Consider the following 24,537-nt stretch of genomic DNA (forward strand, 5'->3'; position numbering starts at 1 on the left):
CAAAGTACAGTAGTGTGCAAAGTTTGAAGACGATTAGTTAAAGCGTTCGAGAGAGTTATCATGGAACATCCATACACACACACACACACACACATCATTAAGTTATACTTATGTAGATGACTCATGGAAGCATGTGAAGGGGGAGCATTAAGTAGAGATGGGGACAGAGATATGTGAAGGATTAGTGGTGATGATTTATACCCCTTTTACGCCGAGCGTCGGTGTAAAAGGGGTAGCTGCGGTCGGCACTGTAACCAGAGCAAATCCTGGATTCGACATGTTCCAAATTACTGGTCGGATTTGGGATTTTGGTGTAAAAGAGGTATTACTGAAGTCTGAAACATTCTATGAGAGCACAGCTGCAGCAGTACCACTCTTAACCATTGTGTGCAGTGTATAAAACTACCATTCTTCTCTTACTCAAATTGTCACTGCCCAACTCCCTTTTATCATAATTCATACACCTAGACCTTCCTTGACAAATGCTCTAGAATATTATGAAATCTGCATCAAAATCCACCAGTTCTCGAGATTAGTTTAAACGACAAATGCTTTCCAGGGACATACGTACAGAAAAAGACATGTTGGCAACAGTGCTTCTCTTAATTATACACAACAGCCTATGGAGGATCTTAAAACCAAACCATAAATAGAGAGGTACAGACAAATTCCTGAGATTTACTACTGCATTATAATAACAATTATACAAAAGTGTACATCTAGCTATGTAATTGATTTTCCATCTATAATATCCCATTGTAATCCCAGAAGTGACCACAGTTCTAAGCAAAATGACTGTGTTAAATCTGGGTAGACAACTTGTAGCTCTACAGCTACTGTGATCTATACATCCCAGCATTCTCCAATAAGGCCTACACACATAGCGACTTTGATCTAACTAGATCACTTAGAAATGAGGCACACATCACTGTGTGTGTCCCATAGCGATAGTGCTGCGCAGCCCCACTCGTCACTATCGCCAGGAGATGGAGATACTGCATGCAGTATAAATCTAGTCAGATCACCAGTGTTCTTCTAATCGGAGAACACCGGCCCTGCCAGATCGAGCAGTGTAGTGCTGTATGCTGAGCAATTTAGAATTGCTCAGATCGCTGTCAGAATTGCTAAGTGTGTAGGCCCCATAAGAGTCAATCTGTGGCAGGGCATGCAAAGATGTGTAGTTCTACAGTCTTCCTGCCATATGTGGTTAGCCTGGGGGTTGGCACATGCACATGTTCACGCATGCGCAAACCTCCACCATTGGCTGGGGGAACGAATTTGGACCGCAGCGAACAGGTCCGAATCACCCCCATTGTTCAAACAGAAATGTATTATTTCTACAAGGTGATTTTTGGCGACGTACTTTTTCTCCCTTCATCTTTAACTAAAATCGATAAATGCGGTACCATTTTAAACCCTAAAGACTGCATTTATCAAATCAATATTTGCGGCTAAATCCCTCAAAACACCCGTTTTAGGGGATTAGCTGCAAATATTAAGTATCACCCAAATGTATCAGGAGGGACTGCAGTAGGAATCTCCGAACCCTGCTGTAATCCCTGCTGTAACCCCTCCTGCACCGCCACCGCCCGCCTCAACACTGCCCAATGTATCAACATCGGGCAGCAGCACTTCGCATCCATGAGCTACCGCCATTCTGAGATGGCGGTAGCCCATTGTAGCCTACGGGCAACAGATCGCAATGCTGCTGGGGTAGTGTGGTCTGCGGGGGTCATGGCAGACCCCCCGGCTTCCTGCTCAGCACATCGCAGGGACGGGCTCCTTTCGGAGCACTGTTCCTGCACCTGGGGGGGAGGGGAACAGAAGTTATAAATGTACTTTTTGGACCATTCACATGCAAGATCTTCACACAAGCCACCTAGAGTAACTTACTTCATAACATCAGTGTACATTGGTACCAAACACATCATTGTGCTCCTTCACCCTGTTTATCAATTATTTCTAAAACCTTTCTTGTCGTTGGTCTGTCAGTACTACTGTTTCCACATTTATTTACTTGAAGTGAAATGAAAGAAATCTGCAATTGAAGATTGACTATCTACGAGGCTTACACATTTTGGAAGGTTGGGAATGCATTCATAGTGTTCATTCTAGCAACCTGCTTTTTCCAAAACTCATAAAGTTTCTCTTACCAGCCTGGAGTGTCGCTGTCTGTTGTGGTGCTTCTAGCACAATGTGTTCAGTATTTCAGCACTGATATGAAGACCAGACTTGTGCTAGAAGCACCACAGCAGAGAGTGAAAGCCCAGGCAGGGAAGAGCAACTGCACAGGTTTTGAAAGATGCAGGTGCTAGAATGAACAACATATTCATACACCTGCTCACTGTAAAAGAACCAGGATAGCAGAGCATCTGCCAAAGCGATGGCTGAGGATCAAAATCTTGCTGGTACTATCAGCTCGCTAGTATTATAACTACAAGGTATTCGGAAAAGCAACTTTTTTGTTTCACTTTGGATAACTGGAAATATTTACAAGTAGTTTACATGGTGAGACATAGGGGAATATTCAACGCCAAACGGGGGAGCTATGATGGTGAGCAGTGCCCATTGCTCGCCATCATATTCTGCCCTCAGTATTCAACCCACCCCCTGCACTCACCGTTTCCACCTCGCTGTTTTTATAAAGCAAGTTGAAAATGGCGAGTGCAGCCGTCAAAACGGTGAGGCTCTCGGATATATGCCGTTCGAAGGAATCCTCGCCATCCTCTAGGGCAGGCATGTCCAACGTTGGCCCTCCAGATGTTTTGAAACTACACATCCCAGCATGCTTTGCCACAGTTTTGCTATTAGAGAATGCTAAAACTATTGCAAAGCATGCTGGGATGTGTAGTTTCAAAACATCTGGAGGGCCAACGTTGGACATGCCTGCTCTAGGGAGAGCAGCCGGCGAGGCGGTTATTCAATGCAGCCGGCGAGGATGGCTTATTTTCAGCAAGGATCACTGAAAACAAGCCATCGTTGCCATTTAACCCCCTTGATTCCATGTTCTAATGCAGCGATCCCGCTGCATATAGCCGCGAGTTTTGTTGGCCAATTTATAATATTCACACCCTGGATATTCTATGCACAGTATTTGAAAAAGGATGTTACAATGTACCTACTGTCTTTCAGTAAGTATTAGAAATGATGCCCCCCCCCTCCCCCCTTTCATGGGGCAGATGAAGCCTTTGAGAGCGATAAAGTGGAGCTAGAGATACAGTTCTGACCAGTTCCTGCCTTTTTCTTCTTTTTTTAACTCTGTAAGCCTGTCACATATATCAGTTAGGGATTGTTTGCCTGGTGCTATATTTCTCTCTCCAATTCATCACTCTCCAAGGCTTAGTTAGTACATCTCCCCCAATATGAGCAGCAATGCAGCAATACTGTACAATGCTTTGTACAGAAGCTTGATGATGATAATAGATATTGGGACACTCAGTAAGCAGCTGATGTAGCTATACAGGTTAGGGGACAGTAAATAAGCAGGTCATTATTACCAGATATGATGAGAGGAGCAGTCAGTGCATGTCGGTGACAGAGCCTGGGAGTGGGATATCCTTCTGAGTCTGCACTCTTCTCCAGCACCTCCCCCGGATCCACAACACCGAACACACTCACTTGTCACACTCCCTGCTCTGCTCAGTCAGCTGACACAAGCGCACAGCTTGCTGGAAGATTTCCTCCGCCGCCATATTTACATTGGGCAGTCAGCCCGGTTTGGGAAGTAAATACAGGTTGAAGTGTCAGGTGGCTAACGACGGCTACTTCACACAGTGGTTGCACTACAAAGACAAATGGCTTTATGCACACGTTATTATCTGCACAGTTGTAGCGGGCCTCGTCCTAGTAACATGGCGACGTTTACAAAGTACTCTCAAACAGTTCTCCCTTAACAAAAATGGACGCCAGATGCAACGAAGCTTTGCTCCAGCGTGATTACGTCATTCCGACGCTTGCTTGTTGGACGCCAGATGCAACGGGTGTTCTTTGCTCCAGCCCAACGTGATGACGTCATCCCGACGTTTGCGTGGTGTATGTGTGTGTGCGCGACTGTGCTTGCCAGTGGATGGGGGACATACACGACTATTTATCGTAGTACTGCAGTGCACAGTAAGCTGGTACCCTGCACACCTAGCTGCCACCATGGCTGCCAATGAGGACCAGGAGGTGAGTGTGTGTGCCCTGTGCAGTTCTAGCAGTAACACCCCAACTAGCCTACACTGAGCTGTAGCCACACTCATGGATTATTCCACACTACCCCTACACACTAGCAGTAATGACTTTATACCAGTGATGCATATACCTCCCAACTCTCAGTGGTGGTTTAGTGGGACATTTGCGGGCGCCCGAAATTTTGGGGGCGTGGCCTTACGATAAGGGGCGTGGTCTTCAAATAGCATCACTCTTACGAGGCCACGCCCGGTTTAGGTGCCTACATGTGTCAGTTACATTATTCAGAATGTATTGACAATTTGACATGTCCTCTAATATCCCTTTCACACAGAAAAGCAAATTAACCTAGTCAAACATGTCTACACGCTAATTTGTCATTCAACACATGTCCTTATTTTGTGTGAAAGGGTCAACCCGAGTCGAAATTCCCTGGTCTTCAACCCTGGTAGAACTGGGAACTTCGACCTGGGTGGAACCTTTTGCACAGAATGTACCCTTGTTTATCAGCAAATTACCAGGTAGAAATGCTTGACCCAGTAATTATCTTTTCTGTGTGAAAATGCTGCGATTGGCAAAGACCGGCCCACAAATGCTAAAAGATGTGATATGGGGCTATTCTGTTGGAAAGTGGTATTATTGTGTCGCCTGTAATTCCCCCAATCTCACACACACCATTCCGCTAGAGCTGTACTGGATCAGAATAACAAAGGGAGGACAGGGTTAATCGCACAGGAAGAGTATACGTAGAGTTAGTGTTAGGTGACCCCTCAAATGATAGTGTTATATACGTAAATATTTATGCTGAGGGTGTGCTATCACGGGACATAAGTTTGAAGCAAAAGACAAATTCTTGTAAAGCAAGAAAAGAAAAGGATGTCACTTTGTGATGCACCGAGAGAGAGAAAATTTAAAAGTAACCTTTATTTATAATTTTTTTAAAATTAAAACTAGTTTCATCCTCTTGGGTCTTTCTCAAGATGCCTTTAGACCCAAGACCCAAGAGGTTGAAACTAGTAGATGAGCAGCTGGAGATTGGAGCTCACAGAAAAGTAAAAAGCCGCCAGACACAAGGGAGCAGTACCGGGGTATATACAATCGCACCCCAAGAGGCTCACGTACATTCAAGTGAAGCCTGGGAGAGGTATCCAGATAACATCGGAGCCCCACAGCATACATTTAAAGATCAGCGTCCCCGGCGATAAGAGATTGTCCAGGATATATGGTTTTCTGAACTCATACACTCAGGATGAAGACTTGCAGGTCCTTATGGACAAGTGGGCCGTAGATATCCCGCAGGTGAATGGGATAGTTTGGGGGCGGGCTTTGGCAGCTCCAGCAAGAGCAACCACTTCAATCCGTATACAGCAAGTACAATTCAACATTCTTCATAGGAGCTACCTAACCCCGGTCAGGTTAAAAAAAATAGCAGGAACTCACTCAGATTGCTGCCCGAAATGCAGGGTGGAGGTAGGCTCTTTTTTGCACCTCTTATGGGATTGCCAGGTTATTAAGGAGTTTTGGGAAGCGGTGGCGGACAAGTTGGCATTGGTAGGTGTACCTCGAGGTCTCCTCACAACGCTCAGCTTGGTAATGGGGGTGTGGGAGCGGGATGAGCTGAACGGCGAATGGAAGGATCTGGTGATTAATGTGTCAGCAATAGCGAAAGTCATCATTGCTAGGCATTGGATGGCCTCCTTGGGCCCAAATATCACCGAATGGTTGAACCTAGTTAATACCACGTGCGAGCATGAGAGATATGTATACGCCTCCAGAGGGGCTCAGGCTAAATATGGGAAGATTTGGGATAAATGGAGACACTCAAGACTATTTAAAATTACAGCCAGGAATGATGTGAGGGATTGAGGGCAGGAGAGAAGCGAAGGGACAGGTTTAGCACTTTAAACAGCACTATAAGTCCACATAGGCCAGTAAATAAATTTATAATTAGGGCAAGGAGGGGCAGCCGAGGGGTATGAGGGTGGGTTGTAGGGAGGGAGAACGGAGGGGTCACACACTCTTAGGTTTTATAGAATTGGGGGAGTACCTCAATACACAATAAACAAGGTACATCCCTATTTAATAGGGTCTTAGACAGGTAACACTGATAGGTTTGAGATTTAATAACACTACACGGATTCAACAATAAGTAACACAGATAAATAATTGACTAAGCACGACATTAGTTAGAAAAAGGAGGGGGGGAGGGGGGCGCATTAGGGCTCACGGCCTCGATTAGGGGCAAAAAAGGGGCACACTAGTATAGTATTAAAGTACTCAATCAAACAAAACATGCCAAATAGAATGTTTTTTTTTTTTTTGTTTTTTTTGCACAACCACACAATACACGTGTGTAATGTCACGGTAATTAGATTCGGGTGTGTAGGTTTTTTTTTTTTTTTTTTTTTTTTTTTTTTTTTTTTTTTTCTTCTCTCTGTTTCCCCTCGCTCCTCTCATGTCACGGCTGGGCATTTTTTGAATAGTGCTAGAGCAAAAGTAGTCTGGGAATTTGGCTGTATGAAATTGGAAATATAGGATGGTGGAAAATGTACAATACGCATCAGACGAAGTATAAATTACAGTTGGTAAGGATGAATCCAGATAGAGCGCAATTACAAAGATTTCAGTAAGTTAGGCGAGAGAGGACAAGCTAGGCCAGGGGTATGTGTTGGGGGGGGATGGGGGAGGGCTGGGGGGATAAAATGCCATATTTGTTAAATCATGTGTACAAATATCAATGAAGATATGCCGTTGTTGGATAATGGTGAATAATTTGTGACCTTATGGCTATTGTTTTATTGTGTAAAAGGAAAAAAACTTTAAATAAAGACTCAATTAAAAAAAAAAAAAAAGATCAGCGTCCCTGTGACCCTGCCAGACTGCGAGCGCAGGCAGGTGCTGGCTGGTGAGCGGAACGCAGGCTGTGTGTTCTTTTTGCTCTAAGGATTACCTGTCCCTATCTCCTACACACGAGGGAATACTTTATCCAAACACAGGGAAAACCCGAAGGGTCACCACAGTGGCAGTGTGGTGCCTGAAGGGAAGAGTACCAGTGAGAAAGCAGCATTTCATCCTGCTAAAGAAATCCCACTGAGAAACATCTAAGTGGTAGGAGATTCTGCCTCCAAAAGGTTCGGTGAGCCTATTTTAAAACTTTTTTTCTGCAAGGAACGAGACTGTATACTGTGTTTTATATTTTGCAATTTTTTATTCATATTTTTGGGAAAAGTTTTTTTACTTATATCTTTGGCAAAAGTTTTTTTTGCATATATATTGGCTTCATAAATAAAAGTTTTTTTAAGTAAAAGAAGAAAAAACTTCAGGAATAATCTGTTATTTTTGAAAACCTGCGAACCCCATATAAAGAATTGCACATTAACCCAGCGCTGCAGATAATCCCTGTTTCTGCATAAAAAAATCAACATCTTAAACATTATAAATCACTAGATTTGAACTTGTTTGTTTTTCTTTTTTTTCTTTTTCCAGTTGGAGCTAGAAGCTCTTAGGTCTATTTATGAAGGAGATGATTGTTTTAAAGAGCTGGGGCCTTGCGTTTTCCAGTATCGGGTAAATAAATAACCCTTATTCTCTGTAATCAACATTGTTTAGACACCATGCCACAGAGATTGTCTTAATTAATAATTAAAAGTGTGAATAAAAGTAAATTTCTTCATTAAAACCAAGCGGTCTTAAGCTGTGTACACATGGTGCAATATCGCTGGCAATATGGTCGCTGAGCGAACATATTGCCAGCGATTTGTTTGTACTGCAGCGATAAATCGCTGGGTGCACACTCCCGTGTTCAGCCTCCTAATGGTCGCTGGAGCTCGCTCCTGTGATCAGCTGTTTCCCTCTGTGCTTCCCCTGCAAAGTCTCCTGTTCATCAGAGACCACCTCTGGTCTCTGATGAAAACGAGACGTTGAGCAATATATTGCACCGTGTGTACACAGCTTAAGAAGGCTGTACTTTCACCGTGCAAATGCCAGGTCGCCTACTGAACAGACTAGTGTCCAAATCTCCGGTGGGACCCCTCATTAAAAAGGGGTATTAATCTGTCTGAAATGCAGGCTTTAAAGTCTGCTAGCCACAGAATCTGTGTAATTTATTAGTGTCCGGATACTATGCTTAACCTACACATTAAGGCCCGTATCCAATGCGGCCGACGAGGGGGTTAAACAATGGGGATCTCTGTTTCTCCTCCTTTTTAACCCCCGCGCCGGCCGCTCACTTTATTCAATGTTTCAGGGGAATCCTCACTGTCAGAGGACAGCGAGGATTCCCCCAAAAAGCAAGGCAAGCGGCTAATGCAGGGAGCCCGCTCCATTTAGCCGCGAGTCTCGCTGTATCAGCGACTGCATACGTTGTTTCCCCCTCGCTCCAAAAATAGAGAAAAGGGGAAACGGCATATGCAGGAGGGGCATTGAATACTGACACTGCTCGCTGTCACAGCTCGCCCCCAGCATTGAATACACCCTATAGAATTGCTGCATCTTATAATGTATTATGTACAGTTATTTTTACATTGTTTTGCCCATTTTATAGCTATTTTGGAAATATTTTTTAAAATTTGACTTTCCCACCCAAATTCTCTCTTTCCTTTATACTAAGAGATATTGAATTATTACTCATGTTGTTAATATTTTGTACACATGCCTGTTTTATTTGCACTTTTATAAGATATTTTTCGGAAAACTTTAGTTCAAATAAAGTTATTTTCAACAAAATTATGGGTGCTAAATATGACCTATACTTTGTATCTGGGTTTTTTAGCCAAAAAGTTGAAGATTATAAACCTGTTTTGGTACTTATGTAATATCTGGGCTCCCATTTTTCTTATGAGACCGCATCCCCTTGCGGGGCTCGCTGCGCTCGCCACGATTCGGGCACGGTGGCTCGCTGCGCTCGCCACACTATATAAAATCAACTCCATGCGTAGTACGATAGTAGGGGTATGAAAAAATGGGGTGCATTTAACATGGGAGTCCAGATAATACATAAGTACCCCTGTTTTTAATGAATTGTCCTTTTTAATATTTTGTAGGTTGGTGATCTTTCGGACCCTAAGGCCTTTCTTATTGAAATAACGTGGCCGGAAACATACCCTGAAACTGCTCCACAGATCTCTATGGATGCATTTTTTAATAATCAGATGTAAGCAAATGTTTTGCTTTTCTCTAAAACAAAAAATCTATTACCCTACTTATGTGTTTTTTTTCTCTCACCCAGTTCCCCGGATGTCAAGCGTAGCACTATAAATAAGTTACAAGAGCAAGTGGAGGCCAATCTTGGTTCCGGAATGACTTACACCTTATTTGAGTATGCCAAAGACAGTAAGGAAGAGCTAATGGGAAATCACCAGCCATTAAACAACAGTATAGTAAGTATATAACACTTTTTTTATGTTGGCAAAATCCTGGATGAGCAGCAATTGTTCTACACAATGAACCTGTAACTGGACGGTTAAATATGAGACCATGTCCAGCAATGAAAACATTTTTCTTTTATCATTTTGTGGTCGTATTCTGTGGGTATATGGTCACTAGGTCGACAAGAGGAAGGTCATGCATTGGGTCAACCACTGAAGGCAATTTCCACAATATTAGAGTTTATTTTGAATTTATCCGGTTGTGTTCTTCCACCCCATAGAGGTAGTATTCGGAGATGAGCACATCTGAACCAGGAATAAGGGTCTATATATGCCCAATCTAATCCTGACTATAGCAAATAGGATCTCCTCCCTTGTGCGCTAAAGGCAGCCATGGTGCAAGAAACAATAAAGTGGTCCCTCCTTAGGTATCAAACCAACAATACTAAAATTCTAAAGTGACAATGCAGAAATGATATACTAAGACCATGCGTCCTTATTATGGGATCAACTCTCCTCTTCTCCGTCTCGCTGTGTGTGTGTGTATAGGAAACGTATTGCACCATTTATACGTAATTTCTTTATGCACGATTGTATCGAATCGAGCATCCTGTCTATGTTGCCGATAAGAACATATAGGAGAAGTTGTTGATTGGCTACACCATTACCCATGCACACAGTGAGGCAGAGAAGAGGATACTTGATCCCATAATAGGGACGCACGGTATCACTTCATAATTTCTGCATTGTCACTTCAGAATTTTAGTATTTTGGTTTGGCGCCAAAGGAGGGATCACTTTATTGTTTATTGCCCTAATCCTGACGATCCCTGTGAGCATTTGCTTATGTGAACACTAAATGGCTGTAGTAAATTCTATGAAGGAACATACCTTTCTGCCACTAAGCAGTCAGAGTTCTGTGAATTGCAACTAAAACTGTTTTTTTTTTGTTTTAGGCATTAATAGGAAATTACAGCACTTTAGACACATCACAAATAAACACCTCTGGTAAGAAGAAAGACAAGAAGGAGCAGTTGACAAAAGCACAAAAGAGGAAACTAACAAACAAAACAGGTGTGTAGTACTATAGGCTGCTGTATGTAACTTCAGTTTTATCCAATTCACAAGCACTTTTGGAATGATGGTAGGAATACTAACTGATGGAAAGCGGAGCAACCATACTTCATGCTATATGAAAAAAGAAATGTGCCAGCGCTGGCTGCATAATCCACAACACGGTTCACACTTACTAAATGATATTTAATAACCATAAATGAATAAATAATGAAAATATTACTCAAAATAACGGTTAAAAACAAAAGAATTACTGGATCACATTTGTGGCATAGTCTCTCTAGTGTGGTCTATATTGCAAGTTAAATTGATTTAAAATCATGTATCAGCTGGACAGGGGTAAAATTCATATTACCATCTTTTGTGTAACATGGATATCTGTGATGCAAAGTGGCTAAGAGAACTAAGAATGGTTTTGAGCCTAATTCAGACCTTTAAAAAGGACATAGTAGAGGGCATAATGAAATATATTTTTTTTATCCTATTGCGTTTTCTGTGATCAGCTTGTAATTGTTAGTTTCTTCTCCTGTGAGGTTAAATTGACAACTAATGATTTGTTTATGATATATTGAATGCAATGGAATGATCCGAATAGTTGAAACATTGGGGGAAATGTAATAGGATGAGAGATTCAGAAAGTGAGAGATTTGGTAAGAAATCTCCAGGTTTTTTAAAACGGCAATCATTTACACTGCAAAACCAGTTTGACTTTGAAGTGTAAATGATTGCCGCTTTAAAAAAACCTGGAGATTTCTTACCAAATCTCTCACTTTCTAAATCTCTCATCCTATTACATTTCACCAATAATTTCTTAGAAAAAGCAAAAATAATTATTTTGTCTTCTTTTCTAGATCACAAGGGTGAACTACCGCGTGGATGGAACTGGGTTGATGTTGTTAAGGTAAATCCTAGCATAGTGATTTTGTAAAAGTTGGTATATGTGTGTTTTTTTGCTTTGTTGACTCTTCTTTTTATATTTCTCAACATTGTTTCCTTTTTATGCTTGGTATCATTGGATTGATGGGCTCTGTGGCTGTTTACATTATTTTAGCATGTAAGTATTAAGTCATTTAGAAAACTTTTTGCAACTAGTAAAGTGTAAAACATGAATTTTATGATAGTGGACATAACAGGATGATTTAATGGGTACTTGTGTATTATCTGGGTGCCCGATTTTTTTCTTTGCATGCCACTACTTAAGGCATGCGATGCGATTTTTCATTGTAAAGACAAGATTTTTAATTGTATAGTCAACCATGGGTGATTTCATACCCCCACTATCCAACTACGCATGGAGTTGATTTTATATAGTGTGGCGAGCGTAGCGAGCCACCGAGCGGACACGGATTACTTTACATGTATTCTGCGTCCCCTTGCGGGGCTCGCTTTGCTCGCCACGCTTCGGACTTGGTGGCTGTAATATCAACTCCATGCGTCGTTGGATAGTGGGGGTATGAAATCACCCATGGGTGACTATACAATTAAAAATCAGGTCTTTACAATGAAAAATCGCATCGCATGAATTGTATGCCACTACATTGCATGTGATGTGATGCAATGAAAAAATCGGGCGCCCAGATATTACACAAGTACCATCTAATGTGCTAAAGTTTGAACAAGCCTCAATTAGTGATGATGTTTTACTAAGAACTTAAATATATATAAAGAGCTGAATTTGATAATGCCAGATTGTGCACCAATTCACTCTGTCTCCTTGTGTCTTCCAACACAAGTATCTGTTGGATTACACTATTTTTCTGAGCTTCCCCTATATAGCAATAAGGAAGTTCTTGCTTTATTGGGACAGATCATGAAAATGGTGTTTCTCCTTCATCCACTAGGTGTCACTGGAGTTACAGTGGGGAATAGAAGGGCGACTACAGGGAGCACGGGCACTTTAAAATTAAATGAGTGTGGCCAGCTCCTCCCCTTCTACTTCCCCTCCCAATTAGTCTTAGTTTGTGCCCTGCGGGAGCTGGTCACACTTGGGCTTGCTCCTTACGGCAATATAATTAGTTAGGAAAACTGCAAGATACAGCAATGAGGACATGATGCCTGCATTGATGGAGCTGCCGGACCTGGCTTCAGCTGCGTGTGGCTCGCGCCTGGGTCCCCGGATGCAGAGACCACCGTCTCTGGAGATGAAACGGACGCTGCCGCGTGCGTCGCAATCCTCCCCCATTCCCACCGGCCAGCTTGCGGCAGTTATGTGAGTATTCCCTGACCCCCCTACAGCTGTTGCAATTTGGTTTGTCATTTCTCACCGTTCTCCTCTAAATTAGTTTTGCGGAGTAACACTCGCTACAGCTTTTATAATAAATAGCTGATATGGCCTTGACACAACACATCCCCTTAGGGATGCAATGTCACTTTGGTACTCAAAGTTTTTACGCTTCAGCGACACATATACAATATTATATGAAGGTACATGTATACATATATTTATGTCTATATATGTATATGTGTTTTTAAAGCTATATTGCGGTGCGTGGCCAGCATTCTTGCTTCTGACATTCAAACAGCATTTCTATATAGTTTCCTGTTTGTTTATTTTCGTATGTATCTACATGTACATAAATTATGACCAAAACTATGGTTCCTTATGGTAACCACCGTGTTTTATACACGCAACAGTACATCTTGAGGCACGGGTAGACTGCCTGAGGCTATAACACACTACTGTCTTTTGCCATGTATTCCAGCTTGTACTGTTTATAATGAGTCTGCTCATAGTGTAATAGACTAATTCTCAGTGGCAGTAATGGTACACACCCAGACACAAGTTCAAAGCCTGTGCTGATCACAATACATACTGTACTGGACAGAGCTTTGCGAATGGCAAAGCGGAATATGATGCTAGGGCCTGGCAAATTGACAGCCTGACTACGGTGCTCAAGGGCACTGGTTTGAGTCCGTAGGCATCAGATTTGTCAATAGGCAGTTATACCAGTATGTGTGTTCTTCCTGTCCTTCCTGATAGACCTTCGAGTCTATTAATATTAGCGTTCTCTGCTTGGTAATGGGAATAAAGCTCCACCTGTGGGGGGGGGGGGGTGGATGGTGGTGGTGGTGGTGTCACGTTGAACCATCAGTTCCAGGGTCTTCCGACTTCACTTAAAGCCCTCCTGTTGATCTATGTGCTGGAACTCAAATTGGTGTGTTATACCTTCCTTTACTTCCTAAGTCAATGAGACGTACGTGAAGGAGAATGGTGTCTCCAGTCTCCCAATGCTTGGTGAGATGGTGGAGTCGCCCTCAAGTAGACCTGATCGCATCTCATCACAATCACCAGTTGCCCCTGTACTATGTATGGACGCTAGATCCGGCTGCAGTGTGGGTGAACGCCCTGTCGGCTCTCTAGCCTTACCAGTTTGTTTACCTCTTTTCCCCCTTCCCGTTGTCGCCTTGTGTGCTTAAATGGAGGGAGGAAGTCACGGTTCTCATGCTTGCTCTGGACTGGCCTTGCCGGTCTTGGTACACCAATCTGACGTCTCTGTTGATAGATGAGCCGTGGCCTCTGCCTCTTCAAGACGACCTTTCGTCTTTCCAGACTTAAGGCATCTTCATTTGAAGGCGTGGCGGCTTGGAGGTCCATCTTGAGGTGTGCGGGACTCTCCGCTGCGGTTATCCCTACTATGATGCGGGCAAGAAAAGCTGTTGCCCCAGACTACTACTGCATCTGGCATGCTTATGTGTCTTGGTTTGTGGTGATTCCACTACTCTTTTTAAGAAAGCACAAATTAATTTGTTTTTGCAAGCTGGTCTTGCTTCTGGGTTGCCCCTTGGATCTTTGAAGATTTAGGTCTCGGCGCTGTCCATTTTCTTTCAGAAGAAGTTGGCTCTGTTACCAGAGGTGCACACGTTTTTCCAGGGAGTTTTGTGGTTGCAACCCCCTTTCCGCCAGCTGATGGCCCAATGGGATTTGGTCTTTGAATTTTTTACAATTTCTCACGTTGTAAAATGTGCTCTTTTGGCCTTGGCATATCTCTGAGTTGGGAGCTCTGTCCTGTCCCTCTGTGGGACCCTCGTGGGTGGCTGGCCGAGGGGTTTCTATTCAGCAGCTCTGTAGGACTTCCACCTGGTCGGGTCGTCAATACCTTTGCGGCGCCAGCATCTCCGTTTGCCCTCTTGGTTTTAAGGGGTTCTCAGCACTGTCCGTCTGTGTTGGGAGCTCTGGGACGTCCCCACTGTAACTCCAGTGACACCTAGTGGTTGAAGGAGAAAACAGGGATTTTGTAATTACCGTAAATCCGTTCAGTGACACCTGTGGACTCGAAGAAAAGGATTTACTGTAAGTACAAAATCCATGTTTTTTTGAAGGTTGATTTCACATACACAGGAGAAATTATTTTGAGATGTAAATAGGTAACGGAACACACAGTTTCAATTTATTTGCACTCTGTGGACCCAGGGTATGGGAGTGTTTGATGTTAGTTTAAAGGCTGTATCTAAAAAGTTACAATTTGTGTTTTAGGCCACAGGATTTCAATGTTTATTTTATCTCTTGGGAGGAGTTGCCCAGTAATATTGCTTGGGTTAAGTTTAGGAATATGTATTTATTTTCTCTGCTGTAGTAAGATTGTCTCTCATTTGTATTGGTCATTTTTGTTTTAGCTGGCTAAAACTGGCTCCCACGAAGATGAATAGAGAGCAAGTGGAATCTTTTGTTACATCATACAATTGCAGGTCATCTCCGAGAATTTTTTCTTCTTCTTCTTTTACTGCAATTAATTTATCAAAGATGCCACATTTTTATGAGAAGCCATTTTTATGTAGGCTTCCTGTTTAATAAAGAAGTGCTGTGTTTATTGTAAATTGAATTTTGATTTGGTATATTTGCAATGGAATGTATTGCCTTTAATCTGAGACAGTGACCAAACATGGGCAATCTTATGACAACACACAATGACATACATTCTCGGTGCACATGGCCTGTAGTTCTCTCTCCTTCTGGATGCAGTATGGAATACAGCACCTGAATTTTTTTTAAAAAAAACTTGTAATTGTAGAATTTTACTGGAAGTAAAATGTTTTACTAAATCTAATGTAACACTATTTAAATTTTAGGCCATCATTTTTAATCCTATTCTGGAGAAAATTTTCTTCTTTGAGTATTGATACAGTAGTGGTCCCTCCTTCTCAACTGGTGCAGGTCATACCGAAGCAGTTTCTGATTCTATACTGACCCACCCAGTTAATGTGATCTGTAGATGAAGGACTTTTAGCAGTACCTAGAATTTCCCTTAATTCATCTGGGGTTCGAGCCTTTACCCAAGCGGCTCAGACTCTATTGAACCCGCACAGTTCGAGAGGCCCCCCACTCTAGAATCCTTTCCTGTTTACTCAAGCATTTCTAATTTCCTCAAGTATCTCCATGCTCTTTGTAGTTTATAAAAAGCTTTCCTGTACTTCATTGTTCCTCTACTGTATTATGTTCATTCTATCTGTTAAGCGCCTTGAGTCCTATTGGAGAAAAAGCGCTATATAAATAAAAGTATTATTATATAAGAAGCCTCAAAATGGTTGAAAGGGAAAAAAATACTAACTTATGGTTAGTGTAGAGCGCTTACCGTGAGTGGCTGTCCCAAAGCTGCTGCTTATGGGAGTAGTCAGCTCCCTAAAAGGTCAAAGTAAATAAAAATAGCAAAAAAGCAGCGCTAGTGTTACCAATTAAATCAATGAATTATTTATTACTGAATGTAAAATAAATTAAGAACATATAGGTTAACACCTAGTGCCTTCGGTTGAGTCCATTTCAACCCTGTCAGGATACCATCAAGTGGCTAATAAGGACTCCACTCTACTTTTTGGATCAGTGCAGGTCATAACATCCACCACCGGTGACTATAACCATTGGGTCCAATCAAACATTCATTTATTGTTTTTAATTATATGTTCTTAATTAATGTTACATTCAGTAATAAATAATTCATTGTTTTAATTGGTAACACTAGCGCTGCTTTTTTGCTATTTTTATTTATCAAAATGGTTGAAAGTCTAAAGTAATGATGAACAGTTCAACAAACATTGAATGAGATTTATTATTATTGCAGTTTGAATAATTTTCTGTAAAGTATATCGATGCAATTCTTACAATTTAAAGGGCTCGTAAGTACGCTAAGGTAGACTTCTCCTTCAAAGTATTTATTGTGCTTATTGTTTTCATTGTTTGTTTTCTCGCTGAACATTCTGACTTGCATAGTAGGTTAGTCCTATGTAAGGGCTGACCTACTTCTGTGTTTTTTCCTTTGTTTATATTGTAAGGTATTACTTTGTTATTATTTGGTATTTACGGTGTCAAAAGAGACCTCTGATAGTAACCTAATTGGCAAGCACTAAAATAAAACCTCTTATAACTTTTGTTAACAAAGGAGTTTAGGGATCTGCTTTATTTTATCTCTAGCAGCAGCCTAGTGAAGGACCTGTCTCATACAACCCTTTTAATTTAAACGCAAAATCCAAAAGGAAAACTAGATACGGTCAATGCTTCTCTCTGGTCACAACTTGCATAAACATGATTTTGCCCTGAAACACTTATACTTTGAAGCTGTAAGTACAGGTTATCCGAAATGCTCGGGTCCAAGAGCATTTTGGATAAGGGATTTTTGTAGATTTTGGAATTTATTTTTTATTTTTATTCATACTTACCTGGTGTCCTGATGGTTCCCTAACGTCCACGGCGGACTTCGGAAATTCTCTTCAGCGACATCTCCGGTCCAAGGGGTGCATTGCGCTGCTGACGCCACTAGCGCCTGCGCAGTGCATCCTTGGGATCGGGAATGCTGCTGAAGAGTATTTCGATGGCTGCCTTGGACACCGGGGGTCGAGGTAAGTATGAAAAGAGGCAAGGGGGGGGGACGGGGGGACAAAAAATACCCGAAATATTATGCAAAACCATGGTTTTCTGAATATTTTGGTTTTCGGAAAACATGAATAAGGTAGAGTAAAGATGTGCCGTTCGCAACTGAACCAGTTCTTTTGAAAGAGCGAGTGAGCTGTTTCTCACTAAAAGTGACCGGTAGTTCTTGTAATCTGCTCCCACCCGAGACCATTATTGAGAGCTAGCTGTTACACAGCGCATCCAGGACGGAAGTTCCATCCCGCCATATCAGTACTGTGATCTAAGCTGTCCCGCACCCAGCTGAGACACTAAATTATTGGGAGCCAGCCACTATACAGCACACCTAAGATGGAGGTCACATCCCACCGCCTTATGGGTACTGTAATTCGGGGGGATCTGCTCCCAGTTGAGACCATTATCGGGAGCTACCTGTTAAAAAGGTACTTTGTCAAATTCCTTTCATTATAAGGAATTTGTTTACAGCTTATATGTAAGTGGCTCCATTAATAATAATTTAACTGAGATAGGTGTACGGAGCGTTATGGGCATAGATTATCAATAAGAGTGTGTACCTGTAAGAAATTAAGGGTTAAAACAATGTTTACACTCCTTTGGAGTGGTGGAGTCCCCAGTTAATTTTCCTATTTCACCCTACCTTCCGGAAGCTTTATTGTCCAGCTCTGCGGATGAGTGTTAACTTTCTCCGCAGCTTCTGTCCGTGTGCAACGGTGGATGGCGGGAGGTGGAGTGCACCTTCTAGATGTGACTGGCATGACTCAGCAACTATGGTGCTTGTGTTAGCTGTGACTTCCTCCTTCAGAGGCGGGGGGCAGCCTGAGATGGAATGAAGTCTCTTCTTGCGGCTGCTGATAGTGGCGGGGGTCTTCTCCTTACTGCGTCAACCCGTTTCATTCCATTAGGCACTTTTTCAGGGATACAATGTGTTAAAAAAAACGCTCTTTTTATTTTATTTACTTCATGCCGGGAGGCCGGCGCATTGCATCTCATATTGTCCCCTGCCGCTGAAGGAGGAAGTTGTGGCTAACACGAACACCATAGTCGCTGAGTCACGCCAGTAACATCATGCTTTGTGTGGCTCTGGCTACAAGGGTACACGCACAACTGCAGTAGTATCACACCACTATTACACCAGTGGACCGTTAACAGCTGTGTGTAACATCATTGTCTTGTATCAAACGGTCCCCCCTGTCTGGCTTAATTTTACACACGTATTGTGTGTGGTGTTGAACACACTGAGGCTTGACTCCTGTGGAGGTAATCATTATAGCGGCTTTATCGGACAAGTGAGTCCGGCGGCATATCAGAATCATATGGGATCTTATTGGTGTTCAGCTGTACTGCTGACTGTTGGTTACTAGCTGAATTGATATATTAAACTTGCCAAAAGAACATATTTACTTTACATCAGCTTGATTATATAAAGCGGAATCAGCCTGTTCAATTATTATTATTAACGGCTTTATTGGTCCTCCGAACGATGGGAGAAATCTACTGATAACTAGGGGATAGATGTATGGAGAAATGATAAAGTGCCTGGTACTTTATCACCAGCCAATCCGCTCTTAACTGTCCCTTTTTAAACCCAGCCTGTAACTTAACAAAGTACCAGGCACTTTATCACTTCTCCCTTATCACTGCTTCATACATCTACCCCTAGATGCGAGCTGAATAACATTGCTCCTGGATGTACTAATTTGCGTTTATACAGAGGTCAAAAAATTTCGATTTCTCCAAAGGGGTGGTAGAGTGTCTGTTCCTTGTCTATTTCCTTGTCTGTTACAGGTCCAGAAAGTGAGCAAGCTTACTAGTTATATTTGGAATCATTTCGATAAGAATGAGAAGGACAAGAAAGGGATATGCAAGTATTGCAAGGCGTCTCTATCTATATCGTCAGGATCGTCGGCCAATTTGAAGAGACACCTGACGGCAAAGCACCCATTGATACCATTACGTAGTCGGGGAAATTCGCAGCGATCGCATTCGCCTTCATTGAATGACCCCGCAGAAATAACTTCTCATGAAAGTGATTCTACACCACTCCCAAGTCCAAGTAGTTCTCATGCCAGAGCCTCTTCATTTCCTCCTGAAGGGTGCTGTGTGGACGACACCATGTCTCCACCTTCACTGTTGTCGATGCCGCGGTCTGCTCAGTCATCGATGAATAGTTTCATTGATGTCATTCAACCACATTCAGTGACTAAGAAACAGTCTTTAGATATTCAGGTACTAAAAATGATGTGTAAAGAATATCATCCCTTCTCTCTTGTCGAGAATGAGGAATTTAAGAAATTGGTAACAATGTTAAATCCAGGTTACAAGTTGCCAAGTAAAAAAACACTGGCAAACAGTTTGCTTCCATCAGTGTATAATGATATTTTAGATAAAGTTAAAGTGGCTGTAAATGCTGCTCAAGCTGTTTGTGTTACTTGCGATGGCTGGACGAACATAAATAACGTATGTTATTATGGTCATACTGCGCATTATATAGACAGCCAGACTCGTCGTATGCAATCATGCCTGCTTGAATGTTCACCTGCTCCCAGTTGAGACCATTATCGGGAGCTACCTGTTTAAAAAGGTACTTTGTCAAATTCCTTTCATTATAAGGAATTTGTTTACCGCTTATATGTAAGCGGCTCCATTAATAATAATTTAACTGAGATAGGTGTACGGAGCGTTATGGGCATAGATTATCAATAAGAGTGTGTACCAGTAAGAAATTAAGGGTTAAAACAATGTTTACACTCCTTTGGAGTGGTGGAGTCCCCAGTTAATTTTCCTATTTCACCCTACCTTCCGGAGGCTTTATTGTCCAGCTCTGCGGATGAGTGTTAACTTTCTCCGCAGCTTCTGTCCGTGTGCAACGGTGGATGGCGGGAGGTGGAGTGCACCTTCTAGATGTGACTGGCATGACACAGCAACTATAGTGTTTGTGTTAGCTGTGACTTCTTCCTCCAGGGGCAGCCTGAGATGGAATGACGTCTCTTTTTGCGGCTGCTCTTTTTATTTTATTTACTTCATGCCGGGAGGCCGGCGCATTGCATCTCATATTGTCCCCTGCCGCTGAAGGAGGAAGTTGCGGTTAACACGAACACCATAGTTGCTGAGTCACGCCAGTAACATCATGCTGTGGCTCTGGCTACAAGGGTACACGCACAACTGCAGTAGTATCACACCACTATTACACCAGTGGACCGTTAACAGCTGTGTGTAACATCATTGTCTGGTATCAAATGGTCCCCCCTGTCTGGCTTAATTTTACACACGTATTGTGTGTGGTGTTAAACACACTGAGGCTTGACTCCTGTGGAGGTAATCATTTTAGCGGCTTTATTGGACAAGTGAGTCCGGCGGCATATCAGAATCATATGGGATCTTATTGGTGTTCAGCTGTACTGCTGACTGTTGGTTACTAGCTGAATTGATATATTAAACTTGCCAAAAGAACATATTGACTTTACATCAGCTTGATTATATAAAGCGGAATCAGCCTGTTCAATTATTATTATTATTATTATTATTAACAACGGCTTTATTGGTCCTCCGAACGAAATCTACTGATAACTAGGGGATAGATGTATGGAGAAATGATAAAGTGCCTGGTACTTTATCACCAGCCAATCCGCTCTTAACTGTCCCTTTTTAAACCCAGCCTGTAACTTAACAAAGTACCAGGCACTTTATCACTTCTCCCTTATCACTGCTTCATACATCTACCCCTAGATGCGAGCTGAATAACATTGCTCCTGGATGTACTAATTTGCGTTTATACAGAGGTCAAAAAATTTCGTTTTCTCCAAAGGGGTGGTAGAGTGTCTGTTCCTTGTCTATTTCCTTGTCTGTTACAGGTCCAGAAAGTGAGCAAGCTTAGAAGTTATATTTGGAATCATTTCGATAAGAAAGAGAAGGACAAGAAAGGGATATGCAAGTATTGCAAGGCGTCTCTATCTATATCGTCAGGATCGTCGGCCAATTTGAAGAGACACCTGACGGCAAAGCACCCATTGATACCATTACGTAGTCGGGGAAATTCGCAGCGATCGCATTCGCCTTCATTGAATGACCCCGCAGAAATAACTTCTCATGAAAGTGATTCTACACCACTCCCAAGTCCAAGTAGTTCTCATGCCAGAGCCTCTTCATTTCCTCCTGAAGGGTGCAGCGTGGACGACGCCATGTCTCCACCTTCACTGTTGTCGATGCCGCGGTCTGCTCAGTCATCGATGAATAGTTTCATTGATGTCATTCAACCACATTCAGTGTCTTTAGATATTCAGTTACTAAAAATGGTGTGTAAAGAATATCATCCCTTCTCTCTTGTCGAGAATGAGGAATTTAAGAAATTGTTAACAATGTTAAATCCAGGTTACAAGTTGCCAAGTAAAAAAACGCTGGCAAACAGTTTGCTTCCATCAGTGTATAATGATATTTTAGATAAAGTTAAAGTGGCTGTAACTGCTGCTCAAGCTGTTTGTGTTACTTGCGATGGTTGGACGAACATAAATAACGTATGTTATTATGGTCTTACTGCGCATTATATAGACAGCCAGACTCGTCGTATGCAATCATGCCTGCTTGAATGTTCAGAGTTTTCTGAAGGGCACACTAGTGCCAATATCGCTACGTGGATAGGCGAAGTACTAGAGAAATTTTCCATTCGGAACAAGGTGTGCGCTGTAGTTACAGACAACACCGCCAACATTAAGCGCGCAGTCACAGAGTTATATCTTAAACATATTCCTTGTTATGCTCATTCTTTAAATTTAGTCCTTCTAGGCGCTATTTCTGGATCAATTAACAATGTTGTGAGTTCAGCAAAGGAGCTTGTGCAGTTCTTTAAGAAAAGTAGTTCGGCTTTAGCTAAATTAAAAGAAATGCAGATTTCCTTACATAAAGAACAGCTAAAGCTGAAACAAGATGTTCCAACAAGGTGGAACTCAACCTATGATATGTTAGAGAGGGTAGTAAAAAATAAGGAGCCAATTGTGTCTACGCTTGCACTGTTAGAAAATACTCTAAATACTGATGTACCACGCAATTTTACTCCGCAAGAGTGGGACGTTATGACCTACGCTGTTAAATTGCTAGAGGTTTTTAATGACGTTACCAACGAAATATCAGCTGAAAGTAATGTCTCATTGTCAAAGACTACCGTGCTGTGTAGAATCCTGACAAGAAAAGTTCAAACGTATATGGAGAGCAACCCTGCTGCTCCTGAAAGCATTATTACGTTAAGAAAGCTTCTTTTAGATGGGTTAAGTACGTGGTTTAGCCACAGAGAATCGGTTGAGTTAATTTCACAAACTATTGTTTTAGATCCAAGGTTTAAAAGACAGGGATTTGAAGATGAAAAAAAGTACAAAGCTGCATGTAAGTCTCTTATCGGCAGGGTTAAAGCGGCAGCTCAAAACAGTGGCCCAGCACCGCAAGCTAGCACTTCTTCTACTTCTTCGATTTGGGATGAATTTGATGAGGCTCTTAGCCATTTGCAAGACCCCACAGCAGAAGCTACCTTAGAATTGGACAAATACCTAAATGAACCGTATTTGCCGCGCACAAATGACCCTTTGCAATGGTGGGAGACAAGGAAATTTGCTTACCCGAATGTGTATGCAGTGGCTATGGAACGATTGTTTATTCCCGCTACCAGCGTGCCCTGTGAGAGATTGTTTTCTAAAGCAGGGCAGATATGTACAGATAAGAGAAGTAGGCTTCTTAGCGAGAATATAAACCAAATTGTATTTGTAAACAGCAACTTGCATCTCATTTAGAACAAAGTTTTGTAAATGTGATTTTACTTTTTGTGTTTTTTTCTAATAAATGATTTTAAAACTAATTATGCTTCATTATTATCCTATTACCCTCTCAAGAATTCCCAGCAACCTGAACAGTATTGACTATTTGAAATACCCTTTTCTGCGTAAAAATAATCCAGTAGTTTTTGTTTGGTACTTGTTTCCTAGCACGGCACCCACGATTTTGATCTTATGCATCGCATGCCATATAGCCGCATGCGATACGATTTTTAATTGTATAAGCACCCTAATGGGTGCTAACAATGTTAAATGCACCCCCCACGCCACCCCCACTATCAACGCCAACCCGAAGCATGGCGAGAGCACAGCGGTACACGTCCTCTGACCTTTTCATACCCCCACTATCCACGTTGTCGTGGAGTTGATTTTAGATAGTGTGGTGAGCGCAGCGAACCACCGAGCCCAAAGCGTGCCGAGCGCACACGTATTACTTTACATTTATTCCGCTGGGCTCGCCACACTATCTAAAAATCAACTCCACGCCGACGTGGATAGTGGGGGTATGAAAAGTTCAGAGGATGCGTACTGTTGCCCCTTGCGGGCTCGCCACGCTTCAGGTTGGCGTTGATAGTGGGGGCCCTTTTAACATTGTAAGGACCCATCAGGGTGGTTGTACAATAAAAAATCGTATACCATCGCATTGTATGGCATACGAAGTCATATGATTTTTTATTGTACAATATCGCATACCATATTTAAGCTTATGGTATACGATGCGATGGGCGCGGTGCTAGGAAACAAGTACCTTTTTTTTAATAAAAAAAAAAAGTGACAGGATAAATAGAAAAGTAAATGAAAATAACGTGCAAAATTCACTTTACATTACGAAATCAGTCAAAATTGAAAATAAAATGAACAGATACTACACAACGGAAATCATCAATCTTTTTATCCAAAATTAACTAGTGAACTGTTTAAAATAACTAGTTATTTTCACTGAGTGATCAAATGAGCGCCGCTCATTTTAGGGGGTATTCAATCACCCACAGCCATATCCTGATGGGGGAGATGGCTGCGTGGGCCCTATTCAATGCTGTCTTCCCCGACAGCATTGAACAGGGTATCTCGGCAGAACGAGCCCGACTTCACAAGCAGTCGGGCTCGTTCTGCCGGGAAGTGACGAGCTGCCGGCTGCAGCTAGCCTCTTCCCGGCTGCAGTCCGTGGTCACGCCCCCTTCTCGTCCCACTGCAGGCGGGACATTGAATCCCGCCTGCTTTTACTCGGTCGAGCAGACAGTGAACAGGACAAG

The 24,537-nt window shown here is 42.3% G+C and overlaps 2 protein-coding genes across 6 annotated transcripts in view; one reads left to right on the forward strand and one right to left on the reverse strand.

Moving 5' to 3' along the window:
• TRAPPC11 (trafficking protein particle complex subunit 11) overlaps nucleotides 1-3,890 on the reverse strand; it is a 47,963-nt gene extending 44,073 nt beyond the window's left edge. Inside the window, exon 1 of the mRNA XM_083170565.1 lies at nucleotides 3,498-3,890. The gene's annotated coding sequence lies outside the window, so the exon portion shown is untranslated. The remainder of the gene's footprint in view (nucleotides 1-3,497) is intronic.
• Nucleotides 3,891-3,986: 96 nt separating this feature from the next.
• Nucleotides 3,987-23,307, forward strand: RWDD4 (RWD domain containing 4). Of its 5 annotated transcripts, none has more exons than XM_083170579.1 (8): nucleotides 3,988-4,167; nucleotides 7,657-7,737; nucleotides 9,213-9,322; nucleotides 9,398-9,548; nucleotides 10,492-10,609; nucleotides 11,461-11,510; nucleotides 19,254-19,694; nucleotides 21,320-23,307. In XM_083170579.1, the coding sequence occupies exons 1-8, from the start codon at nucleotides 4,006-4,008 to the stop codon at nucleotides 23,240-23,242; spliced, it is 3,036 nt and encodes a 1,011-aa protein (XP_083026705.1). In that variant the 5' UTR covers nucleotides 3,988-4,005; the 3' UTR covers nucleotides 23,243-23,307. The 5 variants fall into 5 exon arrangements, with proteins under 5 accessions (XP_083026713.1, XP_083026705.1, XP_083026722.1 ...); XM_083170613.1 differs by lacking the exon at nucleotides 21,320-23,307 and adding an exon at nucleotides 15,224-15,295 and having other exon boundaries at nucleotides 4,007-4,167; nucleotides 19,254-19,373; XM_083170587.1 differs by lacking the exon at nucleotides 7,657-7,737 and having other exon boundaries at nucleotides 3,987-4,167.
• The last annotated feature ends 1,230 nt before the right edge of the window (nucleotides 23,308-24,537 follow it).

This window comes from Crinia signifera, chromosome 1 (assembly GCF_055691185.1).
Source record: "Crinia signifera chromosome 1, ASM5569118v1, whole genome shotgun sequence".
In the NCBI taxonomy this organism is placed as follows: Eukaryota; Metazoa; Chordata; class Amphibia; order Anura; family Myobatrachidae; genus Crinia; species Crinia signifera.

Excerpts from the sequence above, each read along its gene's own strand:
- RWDD4 (XM_083170579.1), top strand. The coding sequence starts at position 4,006 with ATGACGTCATCCCGACGTTTGCGTGGTGTATGTGTGTGTGCGCGACTG. Across the intron at positions 9,323-9,397 it reads GCATTTTTTAATAATCAGAT|TTCCCCGGATGTCAAGCGTA; the intron begins GTAAGCAAATGT and ends TCTCTCACCCAG. Across the intron at positions 19,695-21,319 it reads AACAGTCTTTAGATATTCAG|GTCCAGAAAGTGAGCAAGCT; the intron begins GTACTAAAAATG and ends TGTCTGTTACAG.